General features: G+C 35.2%; 1 protein-coding gene across 2 annotated transcripts in view; it reads left to right on the top strand.

The window, feature by feature from the left end:
- Nucleotides 1–21845, top strand: part of SMAD5 (SMAD family member 5) — a 63728-nt gene extending 41883 nt beyond the window's left edge. For both annotated transcript variants that reach the window (XM_043984343.1, XM_043984344.1), the window contains 4 exons: nucleotides 7997–8116; nucleotides 11777–11998; nucleotides 13368–13624; nucleotides 14842–21845. In XM_043984343.1, coding sequence (XP_043840278.1) covers nucleotides 7997–8116; nucleotides 11777–11998; nucleotides 13368–13624; nucleotides 14842–14985 — 743 coding nt within the window. In that variant the 3' untranslated portion in view covers nucleotides 14986–21845. The remainder of the gene's footprint in view (nucleotides 1–7996; nucleotides 8117–11776; nucleotides 11999–13367; nucleotides 13625–14841) is intronic.
- Nucleotides 21846–22626: the final 781 nt, after the last annotated feature.

Raw genomic sequence — 22626 nt, 5'->3', positions numbered from 1 at the left:
CACCACTCAGGATTTCTTCTTGGTTCCTTGCTGGGGTGGGACAGCCGAATTCCTCCCTAGGTCCTGCTGATACCCCTGCACTTGCCCCCCCCCCCCTCCCCCGCCAAATCGTTCAGCCCTCTCACCTGACCACAGGCTCAGTTCCACAAGACGCTGGTGCTGCAGCTGATTCAGAGGCTCAGGGGTTAAGTTCCTTTGGTGCGGTGTGCCAGGGTCTCTGTCAGCATGATTGCAGGATTGGACTTTAATAGTAGCCCAGCACGGCCCCCTTTAATCTGTCTATGCCTGGAAAATAATCTCAGCCCGTATTTTTGTGGGTTTTTCTGCTCCAGGGGTTCTTTTATTGCTGTTTTTTGGGGTAATTGTATCAGGAGCTCAGTGTTTTTAATGTCTTTCCTCCACCATGTTGACTCTGCCCCCAAGTCACTACACTTTTAAAGGATACTTCTTAGCATGTAGAAATTGGAGAAGGGTAATGTATTTTTGTTGTGAACAGGTTATAATAGAGACACCAGTAACATAATAGCCAAAAAATAGAAAGGTTTTGGAAATTTAAAAAAATACTATAGATATGGCCATCTCCCTGTCTCTAGCTAATGGGTTAGATTTGTTTCCTTTACATTGTTAATGTCTAACATATGCCTTCTCTGAGATGAAAGATCTTTACTTTTCATCTGTGAATATAGTACTTGGGTTTTGAGTCTGAATGATTTGCGAGGACTACTAACATTTTTCCAAGGAAGGCAAATGCTTAGTAAACATGACTAGTGTCTTCCACAGAGTAGGTGTGTGATAAATACTGCTGCTTACTGCTTTTAAAACTATCATTCAAACTTTATCTTTTACTCTGTACATGAATCCCAGTGAAAAGTGAGCCTTTCATCATTCCTCTAGATATTTTCTTAATTCTCCTTAATTCTCCTTCACTCTAGGAGTTTTTTACTTTGAGGATTATCTTATGTAGCTGTTCTCCTTAACAGCATAAACCCCTCTACTTAGGCTCCTGATCCTATTCCTCCTGTCTTCTCTAGGAACTTGTTCCTTCAGTCATCTTCTCTCTATCCCTAAATTTCAAACTCCTTCATCCACTGACACATTCTTCTCTGCCTATAAATATGACCAGATCTCTCATTCTTCAAAAACCTTCATTTTTTTTCTCTCTTAAATACTTATTGGTTGATAATGACTGACTTGATTCTAATCTCACAAGTCAAAAGGAAAATCAGGTTTGGGGGCCGGTATATGATGTATAGGTGGCATTGCATTCAAACTAAAATAATGGCACATCAAAATTGCTTTGTTGTAATAAAACATCTTTAAAGTGTTCACCTGTTTTTGTGCTGCACAGAAGAGGATCCTAAATTCTTAAAAAATTTTGTTGCATAAAACCAATTAGTTAGTTTGCTTTATTTCTAAATTAGGGGGGAAAACAATTGAAGAATGAATGAATGATAAAGTATTTATTGAGTACTTACTGTGTGCTAGTCACAATGCTAAGAGATTGTTTTGATGTTTCCAAAGCATTTTGAGATAAGAGTAAATAGCTTCTGATATAAATACAGAGTTAGAGTACTTAATGACTGGTTGCTAGAATAAGATTGTTGTCATTAGACCCAAAGTGATCAATTTTATCTAAGGGTTTATGTTCTGTCATTTTAATGAAATATCAGGTATGTAAATTTGAGGTATGGGCAGCTAGGTTGATGCAGTAGGTAGAGTGCTGGGCTCATCTTCCTGAGCTCAAACCTGGCCTCAGACACTAGCTGTATGATCCTGGGCAAGTCACTTAACACTATTTGTCTCAGTTTCCTATTCTATAAAATGAGCTGGAGAAGGAAATGGCTAGCCACTCCAGTATCTTTGTCAAGAAAACCCCAAATGAAGTCATAAAGAGTTGGACATGAATGAAGTGACTGACAACAATAAAAGTATGGATAAAGTGAATATAGGTATCTTGTTAGGGGATTGAGTATAAAGGATAGTGGTTCCTTGACATAAGTCTAATCAATAGTTGAGGAGCCCTAAAATGATTCCTCTCCTATCCCTCAAATTATCTGTGACTTTTGTGGTTGTGAGGGATATGTCTTTGGAGTATTTAACATGTAACAAGTTTTAAAATATAATTTTTTTGCATATGGACATAAAATTTTTGTTAAATTCCTAAATGGATTGTGCTCCTTGAAAACATTTTATACAGTTTCTTCATCAAATGAGCAAACTGTTCATTTAAGATGCCATTGGTATTAAATAGCTTTGTTATGCTGACTTTTTAAAAACTGACACTTTAAAACTGAGATATTTTATATAATGATAACAGTCTGGTTACTACTATAGGTAAGAAATGAACCATAACTGAACTTCCTTGGTATTTCTTCACATTTCTTATGGTGAAATATTTGAACTCCTGAGGGAATTCTACTGGTAGCACAGTACAGTTTTATGGGCAGATTTTTTTGAATAATATAAGTTTTAGGTTGTTGAATGCTTTTAGTTTTAGTCTGTCTCTGCAGAAGTTTATTCACAGTGGGGTAATCTATTCTTCAAGTTAACTTGCGAACGCTTTAGTTCTAAGTATTATAAACAAATAATTAGGAAAAAAGCTTGCAAAATAAAAAAATCCTTTGTCCATGATCTGTCTAAAGGAAAGATTGCTTTTGTTGTTGTTGAGTCATTCAGTTGTGTCCTCTTTGTGAGCACACCAAGCCCTTCTATCCTTCACTCTCTTGAAGTCTTTTCAAGTTCATGTTCATTGTTTCCATGATACTATCTGTCCATCTTATCTTCTGCTGTCCCCTTTTCCTTTGGCTTTTAGTCTTTCCCAACATCAGGGTCTTTTCTAATGAATTCTGTCTTCTCATTCTATGGCCAAAGTACTTAAGCTTCAGCTGTGTTATTACCTTCCAATGAGTAGTCTGAATTAATTTCTTTACGTATTTTTTAATGCTTCTATCTGTTTTCAGACACCATCAGTTTTTTCTCTGAGAATGGATAGCATTTTTCATCATAAATCCTTCAGAGTTCTCTTGGGTCATTGTATTGCTGAGAATAGCTAAGTCATTCATAGCTGATTATCTTACACTGTTGCTTTTACTTTGTACACAGTACATTTCACTTTGCATCTGCTCATTTAAGTCTTTCCAGGTTTTTCTGAGAGCATCCTACTCATCATTTCTTATAACACAATAGTATTCCAACATAATCACATGCTATATTTGGTTCAGCCATTCCCCATATGATAGGCATCAATTTCCAATTTTCCACCAGAAAAGAGCTGCTATAAATAATTTTGTACATATAAGTCTCTCCCCCTTTTTTTCCCCGCTTTTTGGGTACAGACCTTGTAGTGGTATTGCTAGGTCAAGGAGTATGCATGGTCTCTTTGTCCTTTGGGTATAATTCCACATTGCTTTACAGAATAGTTGAATCAATTTACAACTCCACCAATGGTGCATTAATGTCTCATTTCCCCCACATCCCCTCCAATATTTGTCATTTTCCTTTTCTGTCCTATCAGCCAATCTAGTAAGTACCAGGTAGTACCTCAAAATTGTTTTGATTTGCATCTCTCCAATAATAAATTGGAGCATTTTTTCCATATGGCTATAGATAACTGATTACTTCATCTGAAAACTGTTTATATCTTTTGATCACTTATCAGTTGGGAAATGACTTGTATTCAGAGAAACTTGCTTTAAATTTTTTTTTTCACAGTTACTATTGCTAACTGTATTTCCCTTCATCCTTTCCTTCAACCCCTGCTTTTTCTATTCTCTCTCTCCTTTTACCCTGTCCCTTAAGTGTTTTGCTTCTGACTACCCCCTCACCCAGTCTGCCCTCCCTTCTATCATATTCCACTCCTTCTCCTCCTACTTTCCTGAAGGGTAAGAAAGTTTTCTATAGCCAACTGGGTGTTTTTGTACTCTTTGAGTCAGTTCTGATGAGAGTAACGTTCACTCACTCCCTCTCACTTCCCACATCTTCCCCTCTCTGTAAAAGCTTTTTCTTATCTCTTTTATGTGAGATGATTTATCCCATTTTACTCTCCCTTTCCCTTTCTCCCAGTGCATTCCTCTCGTAGTCCTTAATTTTATTTTTTTAGATATCATCCCTTCATATTCAACTCATACCTGTGCCCCCTATCTATATATACTCCTTCCAACTGCCCTAATAATGAGAAAATTCTTATGAGTTACAAATACTATCTTCTCACGTAGGAATGTAAACAGTTTAACTTTATTAAATCCCTTATGATTTCCCTTTCATGTTTACCTTTTTATAATTCTCTTCAGTCTTGTATTTCAAAGTCAGATTATCTATTCAGCTCTTGTCTTTTCATCAAGAATGCCTGAAAGTCCTCTATTTTATTGGATGTGCATTTTTTTCACTGGAAGGATTATATATATTCAGGTTAGCTGGGTAAGTGATTCTCAGTTGTAATCCTCATTCCTTTGCCTTCTGGAATATCATATTCCAAGTTTTCTGATCCTTTAATGTAGAAGCTGCTAGATCTTGTGTTACCCTGACTGTGACTCCTCAATACTTGAATTGCATCTTTCTGGCTGCTTTCATTATTTTCTTCTTGACCTGGGAGCTCTGGAATTTGACTGTAATATTCCTGAGAATTTTCATTTTGGGATCTCTTTTAGGAGGTGAATGGTAGAATCTTTCAATTTCTGTTTTACCTTCTGGTTCTAGAATATCAGAGCAGTTTTCTTCAGTAATTTCTTGAAAAATGATGTCTAAACTCTTTTTTTTGATCATGGCTTTCAGATAGTTCAATAATTTTAAAATTTTCTCTCCTGGATCTATTTTTGAGGTCAGTTGTTTTTCCAGTAAGATATTTCACATTGTCTTCTATTTTTTTCATTCTTTTGGTTTTGTTTTATTGTTTCTTGATTTCTTATAAAGTCATTAGCTTCAGTTTGCTCAATTCTAATTTTTAAGGAATTATTCTCTTCACAGAGCTTTTGTACCTTTTTCAATTTGGCCAATGCTACTTTTTAAAGGTTTGTTTCTTAGTGAATTTTTGTGCCTCTTTTTCCATTTGACCAATTCTACTTTTTAAGGAGTTATTTTCTTCAATGAATTTTCGTGTCTCCTTTACCAAGCTGTTGACACTTTTTTCATGTTTTTCTTGCACCACTCTCATTTCTCTTCCCAATTTTTCCTCTACCTCCCTTACTTGATTGTCAAAGTTCTGTTTGAAACTTCTATGACCTGAGACCAATTTATATATTTTTTGGAGGCTTTGGGTAGAGGAACTTTGACTTTGTTTTCTTCTTCTGAGGTTGTGTTTTGATCTTCCTTGTCACCACAGTGGCAAATTCTATGGTCAGAATTTTTTTTTCTGTTTGCTCATTTTCCCAGCCTGTTTCTTAACTTTCAACTCTTTGTTAAAGTAGGATTCTGCTTACAGGGTGGATGGTGAACTGTCCCAAGTTTCAGGGGCTTTTGTGCAGCTGTTTTCAGAGATACTTCTAGGGACCTGAAAGTTTTCAGTTCTCTGTCATCTAGGGATAGGTATGTTTACTACTCTTCTGGCCTATGTTCTGGTCTTTCACAAGCACTTTTCTTCCCTGGAACTGTGATGAGGGTGCCTGTTCCCCTGTGGCTGCAAGCTCTGCTGTGCTAGAGTTCCTCCTTGCCCTGGGCTTCCACCTCCCACTCCCACCCCCAATACATCCCAGATCTGAGTTTTGGCATGGGCAAAGTAACAGAGTCCTGCTTCACTTCTGGCAAAGAGACACCTCCCCCCCCCCCCCCCCCCAGTAAACTCCTTCTGACCAGTTGTTCAACCCCCTTACCATCTGTGGGCTGAGAGTTCCTTAATTCAGTGGCTTCCAAGGCCTGCTCCTAGTTTTCTGGGGCCCAGTCTGTGCTGATGTGGCTCGCATTAGGCTATGCTCCACTCTCACCCTGGTACAACAGACCCTTCGTGCTGACCTTCTAAGTTGTTTTTGGCTGGAAAATTTTTTCACCTTGTCCTTTTGTGGGTTCTACTGCTCCAGGAATTGTCTTATGACATTATTGAAAGGCATTTGACAGGGTTTAGGGGAGAGCTCAGGTGAGTCACTGCATGTATTCCACGATCTTGGCTGCACCCCAATTTCTTTAAGTATTGACTGATTTGATTTCCTTGCTGCTCAAGGGACTCTCAAGTTTTCTAGCATCACAACTCAAAATCATCAATTCTGCATTACTTGGCTTTCCTTATAGTCTAATTCTCACAGCCATATTTTGCTACTGGAACAACCATAGCTTTGACTTTGTCAGCAAGGAGAAGTCTGCTTTTTAGTATGCTGTCCAGATTTGCCATAGCTTTTCTTCCAAGGAGAAAGTGTCTTTTAATTTCATAGCTGTAGTTACTGTCTCCAGTGATCTTTGAGCCCAAGAATATAAAATCTGACACTACTTCCATTTCTTCTCCCTCAGTTTGCCGGGAAGTAATGGAATCAGTTGCCAAGACCTTAGTATTTTTTGATGTTAAGCTTCATGACAGCTTTTACACTCCCCTCTTTCACCCTCAAGAGCTTTTTGATTGCTCTTCACTTTGTGCAGTCAGAGTAGTATCATATCAGATTGAGATTTTTTATATTTCTCCTGGCTGCCTTAATTATAGCCTGGCATTTTGCATGATTTACTCTGTATAATAGTTAAATAAATAAGGTGACAGTATACTGCCTTGTTGTATTCCTTTTCTAATCTTAAACCAATCAGTTTGGTTTTAACTGTTGCTTCTTGGCATGAATACAGGTTCCACAGGAGACAAGTAAGATGATCTGTTACTCCCATGTTTTTGAGGATTTGCCACATTTTTTTGTGGTCCACATCGTCAAAGGCTTTAGTGTAGTCAATGAAGCTGAAATAGGTACTTTTCTGCAACTTCTTGCTTTCTCCATTAACCAATTAATGTTGTCATTTTGGTCTCCCATTTCTTCTGCCTCTGAAAACCAGTCTGCTCTTCTAACAATTCTTGGTTCACATATTACTGAAGCCTGCCTTGCAGAATCTTAAGCATAATCTTTCTGGTGTATGAAATGAATACAATTGTTTGGTAATTTGAACATTCCATGGCATTGCCCTTTTTAAAGATTGGTACACAAACTGATCTTTTCCAATCCAGAAACCACTGTTGAATTTCCCAAATTTGCTGGCATATTAAGTGTAGCATTTCAATAGCATCATTCAGTAGCTCAGCTCATTGCCTCTGCTAGTCTTAGTCTTTTTTTTTTTTTTCCTTAGTCTTATTATTAGCATTAAGGTTCACTTGATTTCATTCTCTGGGAGGTCTGGCTTTAGATCAATAATCACACCATTGTTAAGAGTTTTCTTGTTTGCTTCTTTTGTGTATTCTTGATACCTCTTCTTAATCTCTTCTGTTTATGTTAAGTTTCTACTATTTTTTTTTTTTTGGCCAGGGCAATGAGGGTTAAGTGACTTGCCCAGGGTCACATAGCTAGTAAGTGTCAAGTGTCTAAGGTTGGATTTGAATTCAGATCCTCTTGAATCCAGGACCAATGCTCTATCTACTCCGCCACCTAGCTGCCCCCAGTTTCTACCTTTTTGTTTTGTTTTTGTTTTTTGGTGAGGCAATTGGGGTTAAGTGACTCGCCCGGAGTCACACAGCTAATAAATGTCAAGTGTCTCAGGTCGGATTTGAACTCAGGTCCTCTTGAATCTAGGGCTGGTCCTCTATCCACTGCACCACTTAGCTGCCCCTCTACCATTTTTGTCTTTTACCATGCCCATTTTCACACCACATAACATTCTCTTTTTGCTAGGAATCCATAGACAGATTCATTTATGATTTTATATTGCCTTTAATTCCTGATATTTGTTTAAAATTTGTATATTTGGTAATTTTTCTTGGTAAAAATAAATTGAGTATTTTTTATTAAGAATAATTTTTATATGTTCTCTTGTTAACTTAGAGAAAGACCAAAACTTTAGCTATCCTTTGTGAATGCTTTATTAATTTTATTTTCTTTGGTTATAGCTGATACTCCCCCTCCTGCTTATATGCCTCCTGATGATCAGATGGGTCAAGATAATTCTCAGTCTATGGATACAAGCAATAATATGATTCCTCAAATTATGCCAAATATATCCAACAGAGGTAAAAATAAACATGTAATTCTTTAATGTTCTTTTTACCCTTGTGCTAATAACTGTATGGGTTTGTGGGTGGTGGCAAGGGGATAAGGGGGTGTGGGTGTGGAGAAGATGAGATTATTTTTTTTTTCGACCAGACTTATGATTTCATTAATATAAGAAACTCCTGGTGAGGAAACCTACTAATGTAGGATGTAACTTGCTTTGTAACTTAGTCTTAGAGTATTGCCTGGGGCACTGAGAGATCAAATGATTGCCTAGAGTCACAGAACTATTCTGTGTCAGAGACCAGACTTGTGCCCAGGTTTTCCTGACTCAAAGACCAGCTTTCTATCTACTCTGCCTCTCAACAACAGCACTGATTAGATTCAATACCTTAGCACTTTTTCTTTTAAATTGACAGGTGGTAGAACCTATTGATTTTATTTTTTAATAATGTTTTTTTGCCACTCTCATCTCCCAGTATCCCCCTTTCCCAGAGTCCTCTCATGACAATAAATTTAGCAAAACAAACCAACAACTTGGTGACTTTTTCTGGTGGTGTATTCAACATTCTGAACCCATAATGTATCGCATTTCTTTGAAGATAAAAGTGTTCAGTTCAGCATATCTTTATTTTATTTAAGTACTTACTATGTATAAGACCTTTTGTGAGCCAGTGTTCCCAAATGTTTTACTGACTTAGCAAAACAGGCTAGAAAACAGGTTAATTTCTAGCATTCGTGATGTATCATTATTACCTGGTGTTAAAGCTTTAAGTCAAGGAACAGTTGGTGAGTATGTTTCACACTATTTTATTTTATTCATGGTGTTCCCAAATTTTGAAAATGATAATTTTCAGTCCACCGGGGAGAAATTGAAAACGGCTTGTCGTTTAGTGTAGTGAATAATTCAGGTTTTAATTTCCACTTCTCTGATCAATAGTGATTTAGAACATTTTTTCACGGACTATAGATAGCTTTAGTTTCTTTGTCTGAAAACTGTCTGTTAAATCCTTTTACCATTTCTCAACTGGAGAATGCAAGTTTCCTATTTTCCAGGCTAAACATATCAAGTTTCTTCAATTAATCCTCATGTGGCATCATTTCTAGTCACTTCGCAGTCTTGTTACTTTTATATATATTCTAACTTCAGTATTGCCCCTAAAATATGGTTTCTAGACCTAAATATAATACTACACATTTAGTTTGATAAGGGCAGAGGACAATAGGTCTATCACATTCCTCAATTTGGCACTAAGATTCTACATGCAAGTTTAAGATTGAATTCAGAGGGGAGATGGGTGGTGCAGTGGATAGAACAGTGGCTCTGGAGTCAGGAGGACCTGAGTTCAAATCTGGCCTCAGACACTTGATACTTACTAGCTTTGTGACCCTGGGGAAGTCACTTAACCCCAATTGCCTCACACACACACACAAAATTGAATTCAGATTGAATTTAATAGGGACCTGACTGGATGTCATACTCTGGGACCCACTTAGAGTTCTCTTTGGTTTACTTGCTCACACGGACTATCTCTGGTGACACACTATGTGTCTCAGTGCTTACTGTTTTTGTCTAATGTGAGTGGCTATGACTAGCCATCTTGAATTGTCTGTTAGGTAGGGGAGATGGAAGGCCCTGAGAAATGGTCAGCTGAGCAAAGAGTGGAACCTGGCTTCAGTGTGAGAAAAGCTGTTTTACTGTCTTTGGCTTCAGAACTGCTCTGCTCTTTGGCCAACCTGGTCTTAGTTGTTTGTTCCTATTTTAGTCAGTTTTTAGTTGTCTCTTTTAAATTTTTATTTATATGCATAAAATTGGCATCAAGGCAAAAAGTTTTGGGTTTTTTTGGTGAGGCAATTGGGGTTAAGTGACTTGCCCAGGGCCACACAGCTAGTAAATGTCTGAGGTTAGATTTGAACTCAGGTCCTCCTGAATCCAGGGCACTGTGCCACCTATCTGCCCCTACGGCAAAAAGTTTTAACAATACTCAGGTCTAGAAAGTTGTAGCTTAAAGCCTTTAAATATGAAATAATGGAGGGAAAATATTACATTTAGTCAAGACATTATGGAAATGGCAGATATTTTCACAGAATATCCACATTTTAGATTTGATACTTCACATAGAATTTGTATTTGGCACTTCTGCAGAAGTCATTAATTATAATTTATGCCTAGGTATTTAGAAATATTTGTACTATATTTATTTCCTATATCCTTGCTAAGTACCAGATTTCAGACTATAATACAAAGCAGTAATTGTCACAGTTTGGTACTCGATAGGAAATAGAATGGAACAGATTAGGTACACAGTATGCAGAAGTAAATGGAACACAGTGACATAGTAATTGATAAACACAAAGATCCAAGCTACTGGGATCAGAACTACTATTTCATAAAACCTTGGGAAAAGTAGAAAAGTGGTCTGACAGAAACCATGTATAGACCAAAATTGCATACCATATACCAAAAAAAAGCTCAAAATGGGTACATGATTTAGACAGAAAGTGTTTATATCATAAGCAAACTGGGGGAGCTTGGGAAAAATTACCTGTCATATCTATGGATAAGGGAAAAGTTAATGAACACACAAAAGAGAGGTTCACAGGAGGTAAAATAGAAAGTTTTGATTAAATTCCCAAAATAAAACCAGTGCAGCTAAAATTAGAAAGCAGTAAACTTGGGAATAAATGTTTACAGCAAATTTCTCTGATAAAGGTCTCATCTTCAATTGATAAATGGTCAAAAGATAGGAAAACAAAGTTTTCAGAGGAAGAAATCCAAGTCATCACTAGCCATATGAGAAAAATGCTCTACATCACTCACTAATAATTAGAGAAATGCAGATTAAAATAAGTGAGGTACCATTTCATGTCCATCAGATTGGCTAAGATATCAGGAAAGGAAAATGATCAATGACAGTGGGGAATGTGGGAAAATAGGGACACCATTGTACTGTTAGTGAACTGATCCAGCCATTCGGGAGAGCAATTTGGAACTATGCCCAAAGCGCTATTAAACTGTGCATACCCTTTGCCCCAGCAATACTTATTATACCATTCTATCCCAAAAGGATAAAAGGAAAAGGAGGTGTATGTACAAAAATATTTTAGCAGCCCTTTTTTGTGGTGGCAAAGATTTGGAAATTGAGGGCATGCCCATCAGTTGGGGAATGGTTGAACAAGTTATAGAATAAAAGTGATGGAATACTGTTGTAATCTAAGAAATAAATAATGAAGGAGATGATTTCAGAAAAACTTGGGGATATTTATATGAACTAATGCAAAGTGAAGTAAGCAGAACCCATAGAACAACTTACACAGTTACAGCAATATTGTAAAGATATTCAACTATGAAAGACTTAGCAACTCTGCTCAATTTAATAATCCAAATTATTCCAAAGGACTCATGATGAAAAATGCTATTTTCCTTCAGAGAGAGAAATGATGGACTCAAATTGAAGCATATTTTTTCTCTTTATTTTCCTTTTTTCATATAATGCATGTCATATTTTTTGCCTTCTTGAGGTGGTGGGGGCAAAGAGATAATTTGGAAATTTTGAAGCGATATTAAAAATAAAGCTTTTTAAAGTTTCATTTTCATGTATTGAAACCACAGTAAAATTGCCAGAGAACTATTTGAATTTTGAGATGATTATTTCCTTATATATATGATTCATTTACAGATGTCCAACCTGTTGCTTATGAAGAACCCAAGCACTGGTGTTCAATTGTCTATTACGAATTAAACAATCGAGTTGGAGAAGCTTTTCATGCATCTTCAACAAGTGTTTTAGTTGATGGGTTTACAGATCCTTCCAACAACAAAAGTAGATTCTGCTTAGGTCTGTTGTCAAATGTTAATCGTAACTCAACAATCGAAAATACCAGGCGGCATATTGGAAAAGGTAATATGTCTTGGGAATTTTGTGATCATCTGTCTAGTTCTTATCCTTCATTTTTTACAGTGGACGAAATTGAGGTCCAGAGAATAGAAATAACTTGCCCAGAATCATGTAGGTAATAGTAACAGAGCCAGGATTTTGACCCAGATCATTCAATGTGAAGTCTAAACTGCTTCCTTAACAGTTTATGGTTCATAGATTTGGAGCTAGTGGCTTTAGAAGTCATAGAATCTAATCCCTTCATTTTTTAAAGGGAGAAACTGAGGACTAAAGTCACAAAGCTAGTAGCATCATGTAGAATTTGAATCCTGGTCTTCCTGACTTGAGACCTGCACTCTTACCTTACCAGTAAGTTTTTCTTTATATTCAGAGCTTTTTAGTGTTTTGCATTGAGGTAACTTATTTTTAAATTCCTCTTGTCTGAGAAGAGTTGGTCCACAGAAGAATATCCAGAATGGGCTTCTCTAAATTTTTCTATATGTCCCTTTTGGGTGTTTTGGTTATTTTTTAGACTTTTTTCTTAATGCTTATGATGGAAAGATATGTATGTATGTCTGGGTTCTTTGACCAAGCAAAATATATTCTTTCGTTTCAAATATTAGCTATGATAATGGACCCAGCAATATGTTATAAAATAAATTGATTACTCTTATTAGAATAATTGTGGGAGAAAAATTGATTTCATAACAAAAGAACTTTTATGTCTATTTCTACTAATTCACTGAGACATTAGAAAAACCTCCATGCATCATTTTCTTCTCCTGACTAAGAAAGGTGCTTATGGAATGAAACTTGGAATCAGCTTGAGATAATTCTCATGTGGATTATATGTAGCAATTTCTTAAATGTTGTGCCATCTTTGCCCTTCTAAACATACCCTTTCATTCATGTACCTTTGAGAAATGATTTTGACATCCATCTACCACAAACAAATTAGGACATCTGTTTAATTAAATTATGTAAGTATATCTTTAAATTCTTGAACTTACATAACATTTTTTCCCCATTAGACAAAAATAATTGGGAAATGCTTTGCTAAATTCTATTTTATGAGTAGTTTTTATAGCACCTGACATTAAAAGACTCAACTAAAGGCCTTCTTCTCCTTCTTTCCAAAGATGGCAAATGGTTATTGAGGGTGAGAAGAAGGAAATACCAGAAGCAAAAATAGCAGAGTAGATAGAAACTTGACATGGTTGTCATTTGAGTAGAACAAAAGAGCACATCTTGTTATATAAATGGTAAAAGACTGCCATCTAGTGGTTGCCTAGCACACGTTATATAAACCTTGCACAAATAAAAATTATGGTGTTTGTGATCTTAGTAATCAAAATTTATTAAAATATTTATTTTTAATGGATTTCTTTGCAAGGGGTTCATCTTTATTATGTTGGAGGGGAAGTCTATGCCGAATGCCTGAGTGACAGCAGCATATTTGTACAGAGTAGAAACTGCAACTTTCATCACGGTTTTCATCCTACCACTGTCTGTAAGATTCCTAGTGGCTGCAGCCTAAAGATTTTTAACAATCAGGAGTTTGCTCAGCTTTTGGCACAGTCTGTCAACCATGGATTTGAGGCAGTCTATGAACTCACCAAAATGTGTACGATTCGAATGAGCTTTGTAAAGGTAAGTAGATTCGGCTTCGCCCTGAATTGATTTACTACTTGGTGCTATGGCCCTCAATTTTTGGTTTTCTGCAAGTTCTAATGACTTTGTCTCTAAAATGTCAGCAGAAAGTATTCTCAAATTGGTCAACTTGCTCCAGATTTATAAAATATAAAGAGAAATTCTAAGTGTAACCATTGAGGAAGCCGGGTATAGTTGGGAGCTCTGTGGGAAAATGACCATCTGCTGTCAGTAATTTTAATATTAATATATTACCTAAGTGGGCTTTTGTCTTAACAATTGTTTTGAATAGCTGAATACTGTTTCCAAAAGGTGACACAGTTCCGAGAACTTTCAAATGAATACGTAAGCTCTTTAAAATTAGTATTATTTCATGAATAAAACTGAAAAGAGTGGTCTCATTTCATATTACCACATAAATACTCTAATGCTTATATTATATTATGCTGAGGACAGTCAGAGGAGAATGACCAAATACTTTCATTTTTCTTTGGTCTTCCCTTTTCTGAAGGCTGACCAGACCATTGTTCCTGTTACTATGCATATGGCTTGTATTATTCTATTTAATAGTAAGCGAATTAGTCAAGGATGTTTTCCTTATTTTATAGGAAGACAGAAGATAACTAGGAAATTAATTTTGATGTGCCTGCTAATTTTTTTACCTCACCCCCAATTTACATGTGTCATCACTTCTCTATGTACAAAAAGAAGTGGATAGAACTGAACAACTTAGGGAAACTAGGAAGTAAACATTTATTTCAATTAGCTGGTTTTCCAGGTTAAAATGTTCTGTATTTGAATTAAGTAAATACCTTCCTCTACCCTTAAAGGGCAGTGATCATCTTTTAGTGAGTCATCGTTCCACATGGAGTAATTTATTGAAGGCTTAAATTCTAGTTTTTAATAATACCTTATAACTAAGGTTTTAATTTGCAAAGTGTTGCTGATTTGCATTAGTAAATAGAATTTTCTCATCATGAGTCCCCTACATAATTGAAATTATCTGCCTCCCCCCAAAAAATCAATGAGATGTTCATGATTGATTTATAATTGTCACTTGTTTAGATTCATAACATAATTTTTATCACTCTTATATAGGAGGATTTTTAAAAGTACATTTTGTATATCAGAAAGCTAAAATTACATCTGAACAAAAATATACTATGTTGTAACAGTCAAAGGAGTAATTTAATGTAAAAATGTCTTAATTTTTATAGGGCTGGGGAGCTGAATATCACCGGCAAGATGTTACCAGTACTCCATGCTGGATTGAAATTCATCTTCATGGGCCTCTACAGTGGCTGGATAAAGTACTTACTCAAATGGGCTCCCCTCTTAATCCCATATCTTCTGTTTCATAGTGCTGAAGTCTTATCTTCAGTTACTATTTTAGTGACCTTATTTTAATTTTAGAGAAACCTTTAATATGGATACTGTGAGCTTACATGGAGAACAGATATTACAGCTTACTTTTTTCTACCTACTTGTGACCAATACATTTGTATTTTGTAATGAAAAGACATTTTTGTTTTTACTCATGGTTGTATTATAAAAATGGTAGTTGAAGTCTCAAAAATGGCCTGAAAGATACAGAGCAATTATTGTGACCCTTCATATATGTAAAGTTAATTATTTGATTTTGCATTTATCTTAAACTGGAAAATGCATTTATTTCAGTTTTTAAATGAACAAAAAATATCTCAGTGTGAGAACTCAGAGGGCATGTTGTGTTTCTTTTTTTTTTTTTTTTTAAATATAAACTGTGTTTTAGTTAAAGAAATGCCATTCACTGTTCTAGCTTTCAGGTAAATAGTAGTAAAGCAAAACTATACTTTTATAGATGAAACATCATAAAATTTAGATTTATTTCCTTTAAACATTTGCCTTACACAATAATGTGACTTCATTGTATATTTTGAAATACGCTTAAAAAATTATTACAGCTAGTGGTATCAAATATGTGACAATATTCTAGTTCTGTCATGAACACTACTGTATATAGCTGGATGACAGGTCACAGTTTTGGTCCACTTTGATTATGTTGCCTTTAGCCACCATTGTAAGGATTGTAATTTAGTTAAGAATAATCTTTTTATTTTGCACTTTTATGGGTGAATATTTTTAGTGTAGCCTTTGAAAAAGCGCCCAAACAACTTGGATGTAGTTGTTAATCATTAGCTTGTTTGCTACCCCTTCTTGTGTCTTAATACAAACACTTCAATTCATAAATGACAGCACATAACTTAAGTTGCAAGAAGGGTTTTTTTTCCCAACCAAATTGTAAGATTTTTGTTTCCTAGCTTTAACTCGAGATGCCTTTTCACTCACAGTTGTAATAGATAACATTAATTTTTTCCAATTTAGTATTTTATTGTATCCCAATTACATGTAAAAACAATTTTTTAATATTTCCTTTTAAAACTGAGCTCCAAATTCTCTCCCTCCTTCCCCACCCCCCTCATTGAGAAGGTAGGCAATTTGATATATGTCATACATGTGTAGTCATGGCATAGATGTTAAGTGCTTGATTTCAGCCCTGAGTATGAGTCACATTAGGCCTTTTCTCAAAAATGTACTTTGTGGCAAATAAATAGTTGTTTCATGGTGTTTCATAGTGAATCTTCAGTGGTTTCTAAGGTTATTGTTTTTAAAGAGTTTACGCATCAAAGAATGTAAATTGAACTGTTAGCAGTTGTGCAATAGCTCTTCCTAATTCACTGTCTAGATAAATGGCAGCTAAACACCCCCAAATAACATTTTTTTTTAGGCAATTGGGATTAAGTAACTTGCCCAGGGTCACACAGCTAGTAAGTGCCCATATAAAATTTTTGATGAGAGAGATTAAAACTTTAAACCTTCATTGTTGGTTAACTGAGCTTCTTGTGAGCTGCTATAATTTTCAGGTTAAAAGAACAGTCACTTTCTCAAGGGTGGAATAACTATGGGAGAAGGAAAGGATACCTTTGAAGCAATTTATTTAGTTACCTATCCTCAGAAATTTCATTGTTGAATGCTTTCATAAAGTATATGAAATGGACATTTTATAGGTAGGAAGGATGCAGGTATACTAATTTGGGGTTTTTAAATGCTATACCTGATTTCATACTTTACTGATCTTAAGAAAGAAATGTGCCTTTTTTATGGAGAATGTGATTCTTTTCGGCATCAATAACAATATTTATTTGCTTTTTGTGAATTGCAACTAGTAGATAGCAGATGTTTGTAATTTGGTTGAAATAAGCCACACAAAATTTCATGTTACGCTAGAGATGAACCTTTGGCTGGATGAAAGGAATGCTTAACAGTCAATACCTGAGTCCTTTTGACATCTGGATCTTCCTAAATTCAGTTTTTTCACTCTGCTTGGGAAATAGCCCTAGCCTTTTCTTTTGGGGCGGGGGGGGGGGGGGAGGCACTCTCAGAGAACCAACTCGAGGAAACTTTAATGGTAGAAGTCAGTAAAGCTTAGTTAATAACAGAAGAGAGCCAGTGGATCATTTTCATGATGACATAAATGTGTTTTACAGTTTTGATACTGGATCAGGGGAGATATTGAGTTTGGCAGTTTGAACAGATTAAGTGTTTGAACTTATTTTAAAAGTTAGTCAGGGAATGATTTAACTTTTCATAAACTTTAATAATTGCTGGATATTATTACCCTTCTGAATTTGGATTTAGTTTACATAACAGCCCCTGAAGCCCCTTGCTTCTTTGTCACCCACAAGAAAAATTTTAAATGACTATATACATAGCAAGCATTATATGTATATCACAACCCAGGATATTAAAACTTTGATTACTTGGTCAACTTGAATTTCCTCTTTTAAACTGAGATCAAGTCCTATCTCTTTGGTGAGAATTTGAGTATTGTTACCATAATTATCAGTAAATTGAATTTGAAGGGTTACAGTTTTAAGACCAGAAGTGGTATTATAGCAACTTTTTTTGAGTGCAGATCTCTCAACTGTTAATCTAGAGATTTTTTTAGGTGAATATAGAGAAGGCTTAGGGCTACATACAGTATATTTATTACCAGTTAAGACAACTTTAGAATCTAAGGTACTGTTTGTCTCATCTTCAGATCCAGCTCAAGCACCATTTGACTCTCTTGATATTATTACTCACTATATACTTCTCCCTACTGCCAAAATCCAATAGTTCACCAGAATTAATTAGGTGAATTGAACTGTTATTGATAAGACAATGAGGGATATCACACAAGCAAACTATATTGGGTCAGAAACAAAACTTTTTCATGGTAAACATACAGATTAGAGAATAGGTCTTGGGATCTACCAATATATAGTTTTTGAATTACACTGTCCTAAAGCAGTGGTAAAATAGGTGCCTCACAAATTATCCTTGGAAATAAAAATCTGAAAATAATTTTATCAGAGGTTATCAAGGGCACAATGCAAAAAACAACAAAAACCCAGTAACTGTTGTCTGTTCTGGGCTAATCTCATATAAAAAGGATATGTGTATATTTTTCTCTTCAAGGGCCAGCCACTTTTTCAATTTTAACAACCCTACAATTAAAACTTAAAAAGAAGAGACAAAACAGTCAAGCCTATGTCGTCTGCTCTCTCTGCACAGTCATCTGCCATTACCTATAAGTAAGGCTGAAGAGTGAGGTTTTGATGGGAATGGCCAGTGTTAATTAAGGTTATTGATTTACCTGTGCTATACAAAATAAGGCTGAGGATCTGGGCCCAGCTTAGTGCAAGGTGCAGAGTTTTTCATAATGAAAATTAGCCCTCAAAATATAGTTGTGTCTCTACAGAGAAGATTGCAGTGTCAATAAAGTCCTAATGTCAGAGACCATCATTATGAAATGTTTTCATGTGGTACTTTCATTAAAGGAACTTTGACAAATGCAGTTAATGTGATATAGTCTCCCTCCTGCCCTCTTCTACATTCTTCCCTACCCTTACTGAATCATAAGTGGTATTTGGGAGGGTATTTTTTGGGGGGGCGGGGTAGTCGGTGTTGATAAAGGAAGAGATTCAGCTCTAAAGAAACCTAAATTTTGTTTTGTTGTTGCTTTCAATGTAACATACTAGGCACTATACTAGAACTTTGAGTGATAAAAAGGTGAGAAATAATAGCATTTGATGACACATTGACATCCCAAAGAGCTAGAATTATATTGACTTAGAAAAATGAACTCATTTGAGTTGATATTCTTACTAGTGCTTCATTATGGTCAAGACTCTGATTTGATCCAATAAGTTATTCATATAAGTGTTTGTGAAGGGCTGTTCTCTCTAAAATAATAAAAAAACAGGCCTTATAAAAAACTAGTATTCCATGTTGACCACCCTGTAAAGCAAAAATATGACTCTGTTTTCCCCTTTGAATGGCCATCAAGTTAATGTGCTTTGATTTAATCATAAGGATTCTTAATAAAAAACTTTTTAGTTATAGCAACTGGTAGTAACAGTTTTGCAGATGTTTTTTAAAAAAAGTTCAGTAAATGACATTTTGAGAAGAACTAATTGTTTTACTTTTAACTGATTCTTTTACCATCTTATGAAGTTTGGGACTTTTTGTATGTGTGTGCCTATGCATTTCTAAAAGGAAATTTGATATGCAAATGATAGACCAAATTATTTGATTATACCATCAGTCTGCATCTCATTTGTAATGCTAACATTATCATGCTTTTGTTTACATTATAGGAAATGAGATTCTAGCAACCAAGTTTTAATTTTCTTCTCTTTTTGTTAATTTGTAAACTGTATTAGTCTTTATTGTGCTTTACAAAATCCATAATGCTTATGAATTTTTGCATATTGCTCATAAATACTCTGTATTTCAATAAACCTCATTCTTTTCTCTTGTTTTTAATTTTTTTGTTGTTGTTTTGAGCATACATGCTAGAAAAAGTGAGCATTTCCCTATGCACAACAGAACATAAGATTGTACATGAAACCAGGAAATCTCCATTTTGTGATGCTTTTTTTAATGTATATGATAAATTCATTTTCTTACTTTCAAAATTGCCTTGCTTTTCTTTGCTTCTTTCTAAACTGTTTTCTGTTCTGTGCATTTTAAAAATTGTTTCGATGACTCTTTTGGCATCACTATTGCTAATTCACTCTCCAACTATCCCCCCCCAAATGAAAAACAAAACCAAAACCTTTATAGCAGTTAAGTATAGTCAGGCAAAACAAATCCACACAATTACTGTGTTTAAAAATGTATGGTCTTTTTGCACTTTGACCCCATCACCTCTTTGTCGGGATTTAGGGAATATGTTTCATCATAGGTCCTCGATCATTGCTTTGATCAGAGTTTTTAAAAGTCCTTAAAAGTTGTTACATTGTTGTCCTTGTAGAAATTGTTTACTTGATTCTATTCCCTTTATCCTACAACAAATCATCCCCCAGATTCTGAGTTTATTTTTTTACAATGCATTAATTTTACATTCATATGCCACAATTTATTCAATCCCTAATTGATGGGCACCCTTTTGTTTTCCACTTTCTTTTTATTTTACTTTTAATGCTCTTCCTCTCTATTTCCACCCATTTTCCTGTTGAGTTTGATGTATTTCACAACAAATCACATGTGTATCTGTCTATTCGTTCAGCCCTCAGTCCAGTTAAGAGTGGGGTTCACCTGATGCCTTCTCTGTTTTTTTTGGCCATTACATTCCTGGGGCTTTTCCTTTAGGGGTTTATTCCTTTAGGGGTGATCTGCAGTTTCTTTCTATTATCAATTTGTCTTCTGATTCTAATATATCTAGGCATTTTTTATGATTTCTTGAAATATGGTATCGAAGCCTTAAAATTTTTTAACCATAGTTTTCAGGGAATATGATTCTGAAATTCTTCTTAACCTGTTTTCTAGACCCATTGTTTTGTTGTGAGAATACCTTAACATTTTTTTCCCCTGCTTAATTTCTTCTAGGTATTCACATAGTCCTTGTGAAAAAGTCCACTTTTCCTTTGATTCTTTGCTTAGTTTTTATGAAGCTATTTTCTCATTTTAGGTTATATTTTGGGATATCTAGAATGCTTAAGTGGCCAAAATCTTTTTTTTTATTCATTTCTTCAGCCTCACTTCCTGATTTGGAGTAATAGTAAATTAGACTACAAATGCTAGGTTGCCTTAATTTTAAGCCAAATTCTGATTCTCTATTTTGTAAAGGTTATGTATGTTTATTTTTAAATTGACAAGGTTTAGTAAAGCATTAATTTAGAGAACCTTATTTCAGATCTTAGCTCTGCTGTTGACTTTGGGCAGGTCCCTCTGTTGTGAAAGTTTTGTTTTTTGTAAAATGTGATGAAGTTGAATTAGGTGATCTCTAAGGCCTATTACTCTAAATCCTATTAATACCCTTTGTCCCACCATTTTTCCTCCTTTGTCATTTAGTATTTGTGAAAGGAATACAAGTTTTTTATATGTCTGAAAAAACATAATTATGATGGTAATCTGAAAAAAATTAAAAAGCTAAATAGAAATATATATGCTATGTTTTTATATGTGTATAACTTTTATTATCCAATACTGTGCTCTCATAGCTCAGATGATAGAGAAGACTATATTTGGAAAGCTATGCTTTTGCAAGATGAATTTTCTTGACATTCTAAGCCATAGAAATTTGTATTAAAATTACAAACAAAAGTTTCACATTACAGAATAAAAACCTGACTTTTTTGAATTGTACTTGTTTAGTTTTTAAAAATTAGTTGCTCTACGGGGCAGCTAGGTGGCACAGTAGATAGAGCACTGGTCCTGGATTCAGGAAGACCTGAGTTCAAATGTGACCTCAGACACTTGACACTTACTAGCTGTGTGACCCTGGGCAAGTCACTTAACCCCAATTGCCTCACCAAAAAAAAAAAAAATCAGTTGCTCTAATTGTAGCCTCATTTCCCCAAAGCTGTAACACTTAAGTTGTCAAAATAATTATAAGAAAATGTTGATAATATAAGAAAAGAGTTTAAAATTAATTTAATTTTAAAAAATCTAAATCAAATGAGGCTTTACAGATTATATTAGAGCACAGGGTGAGGGAATTAGGGGTATCAGGGCTATGGGAGCATTCTTACTGTGGAACTAACATGTCTGTTGGAAAACTTTGCAATTATTACCGCATGGTTCTGCTTAGAATTTGATACAGATTCTAACTTTGTACATTTTGGGGAAAGGATTGGCATAGTTTTGATTTTTGCTGCCAAGTTTTGATTTTTGCTTTATTGGATGTACTCCCAATGGCTACTATAAACTTAATGATTAAACTATTTGTCTTATTAGTCTTATAATGTTTTACTTTTCAGTAGTATTATTTTACCAAAAAAAAAAAAGTGAAGGTAAGTAGCTCATTTTGCAAGTATTATTTAGTATTTACTTAGGTCTTGGGCAGGGCAGGTACCTGAAGTTGGGAGGACCTGAGTTCAAATCTCACCTCAGACACTAGCTGTGTGACCCTGGGAAAGTCACTTAACCCCAGTTGCCTTAAATATCCGGGGCCATCTCCAGTCATCTTGATATATATCTTGCCACTGGACCCAGATAGATTGCTTTGGAGGAGAGAGTGAAGTTGGTGACCTTGCACAGCCTTCCCTCACTTAAAATCCAATTCACTGCAAGTCATGACATCACCCCACTCTTATGGTCTTCTTCAGAAGGAAGGACAAACAACGGTAAGGTCTTGGGCAAGGTGAGGGAGTTATCTATTTTATTCTTTTGCTATATCTTTCAGAAAAGGGCCAATTCCACTGAAACCTTTGTTAATGAAAGTCTACTGAAAATGGAAGAAACCAAACAAATGAAATAATTTAACATAATAAATATGAAATGTCTTCTGTTTGGAGAAAATGCTTGCTCAAACATCAGTTATTCAACTGATTTGTATTAAATTTTGTTTCTGATATTTTAGAAACACCCTTTTCATATATTGACATTTTACAATAGAACAGTCAGTGAAATATAGCAGCTTCCAACTTTAGTCATAACTGGTGACATCTGCTCCAATTATCTTTCAACAACAA

Source organism: Dromiciops gliroides, chromosome 2, assembly GCF_019393635.1.
Source record: "Dromiciops gliroides isolate mDroGli1 chromosome 2, mDroGli1.pri, whole genome shotgun sequence".
NCBI classification, from domain to species: Eukaryota; Metazoa; Chordata; class Mammalia; order Microbiotheria; family Microbiotheriidae; genus Dromiciops; species Dromiciops gliroides.
The sequence above is the reverse complement of the archived record's forward strand: the minus strand, read 5'-3'. Positions and strand labels throughout refer to the sequence as shown.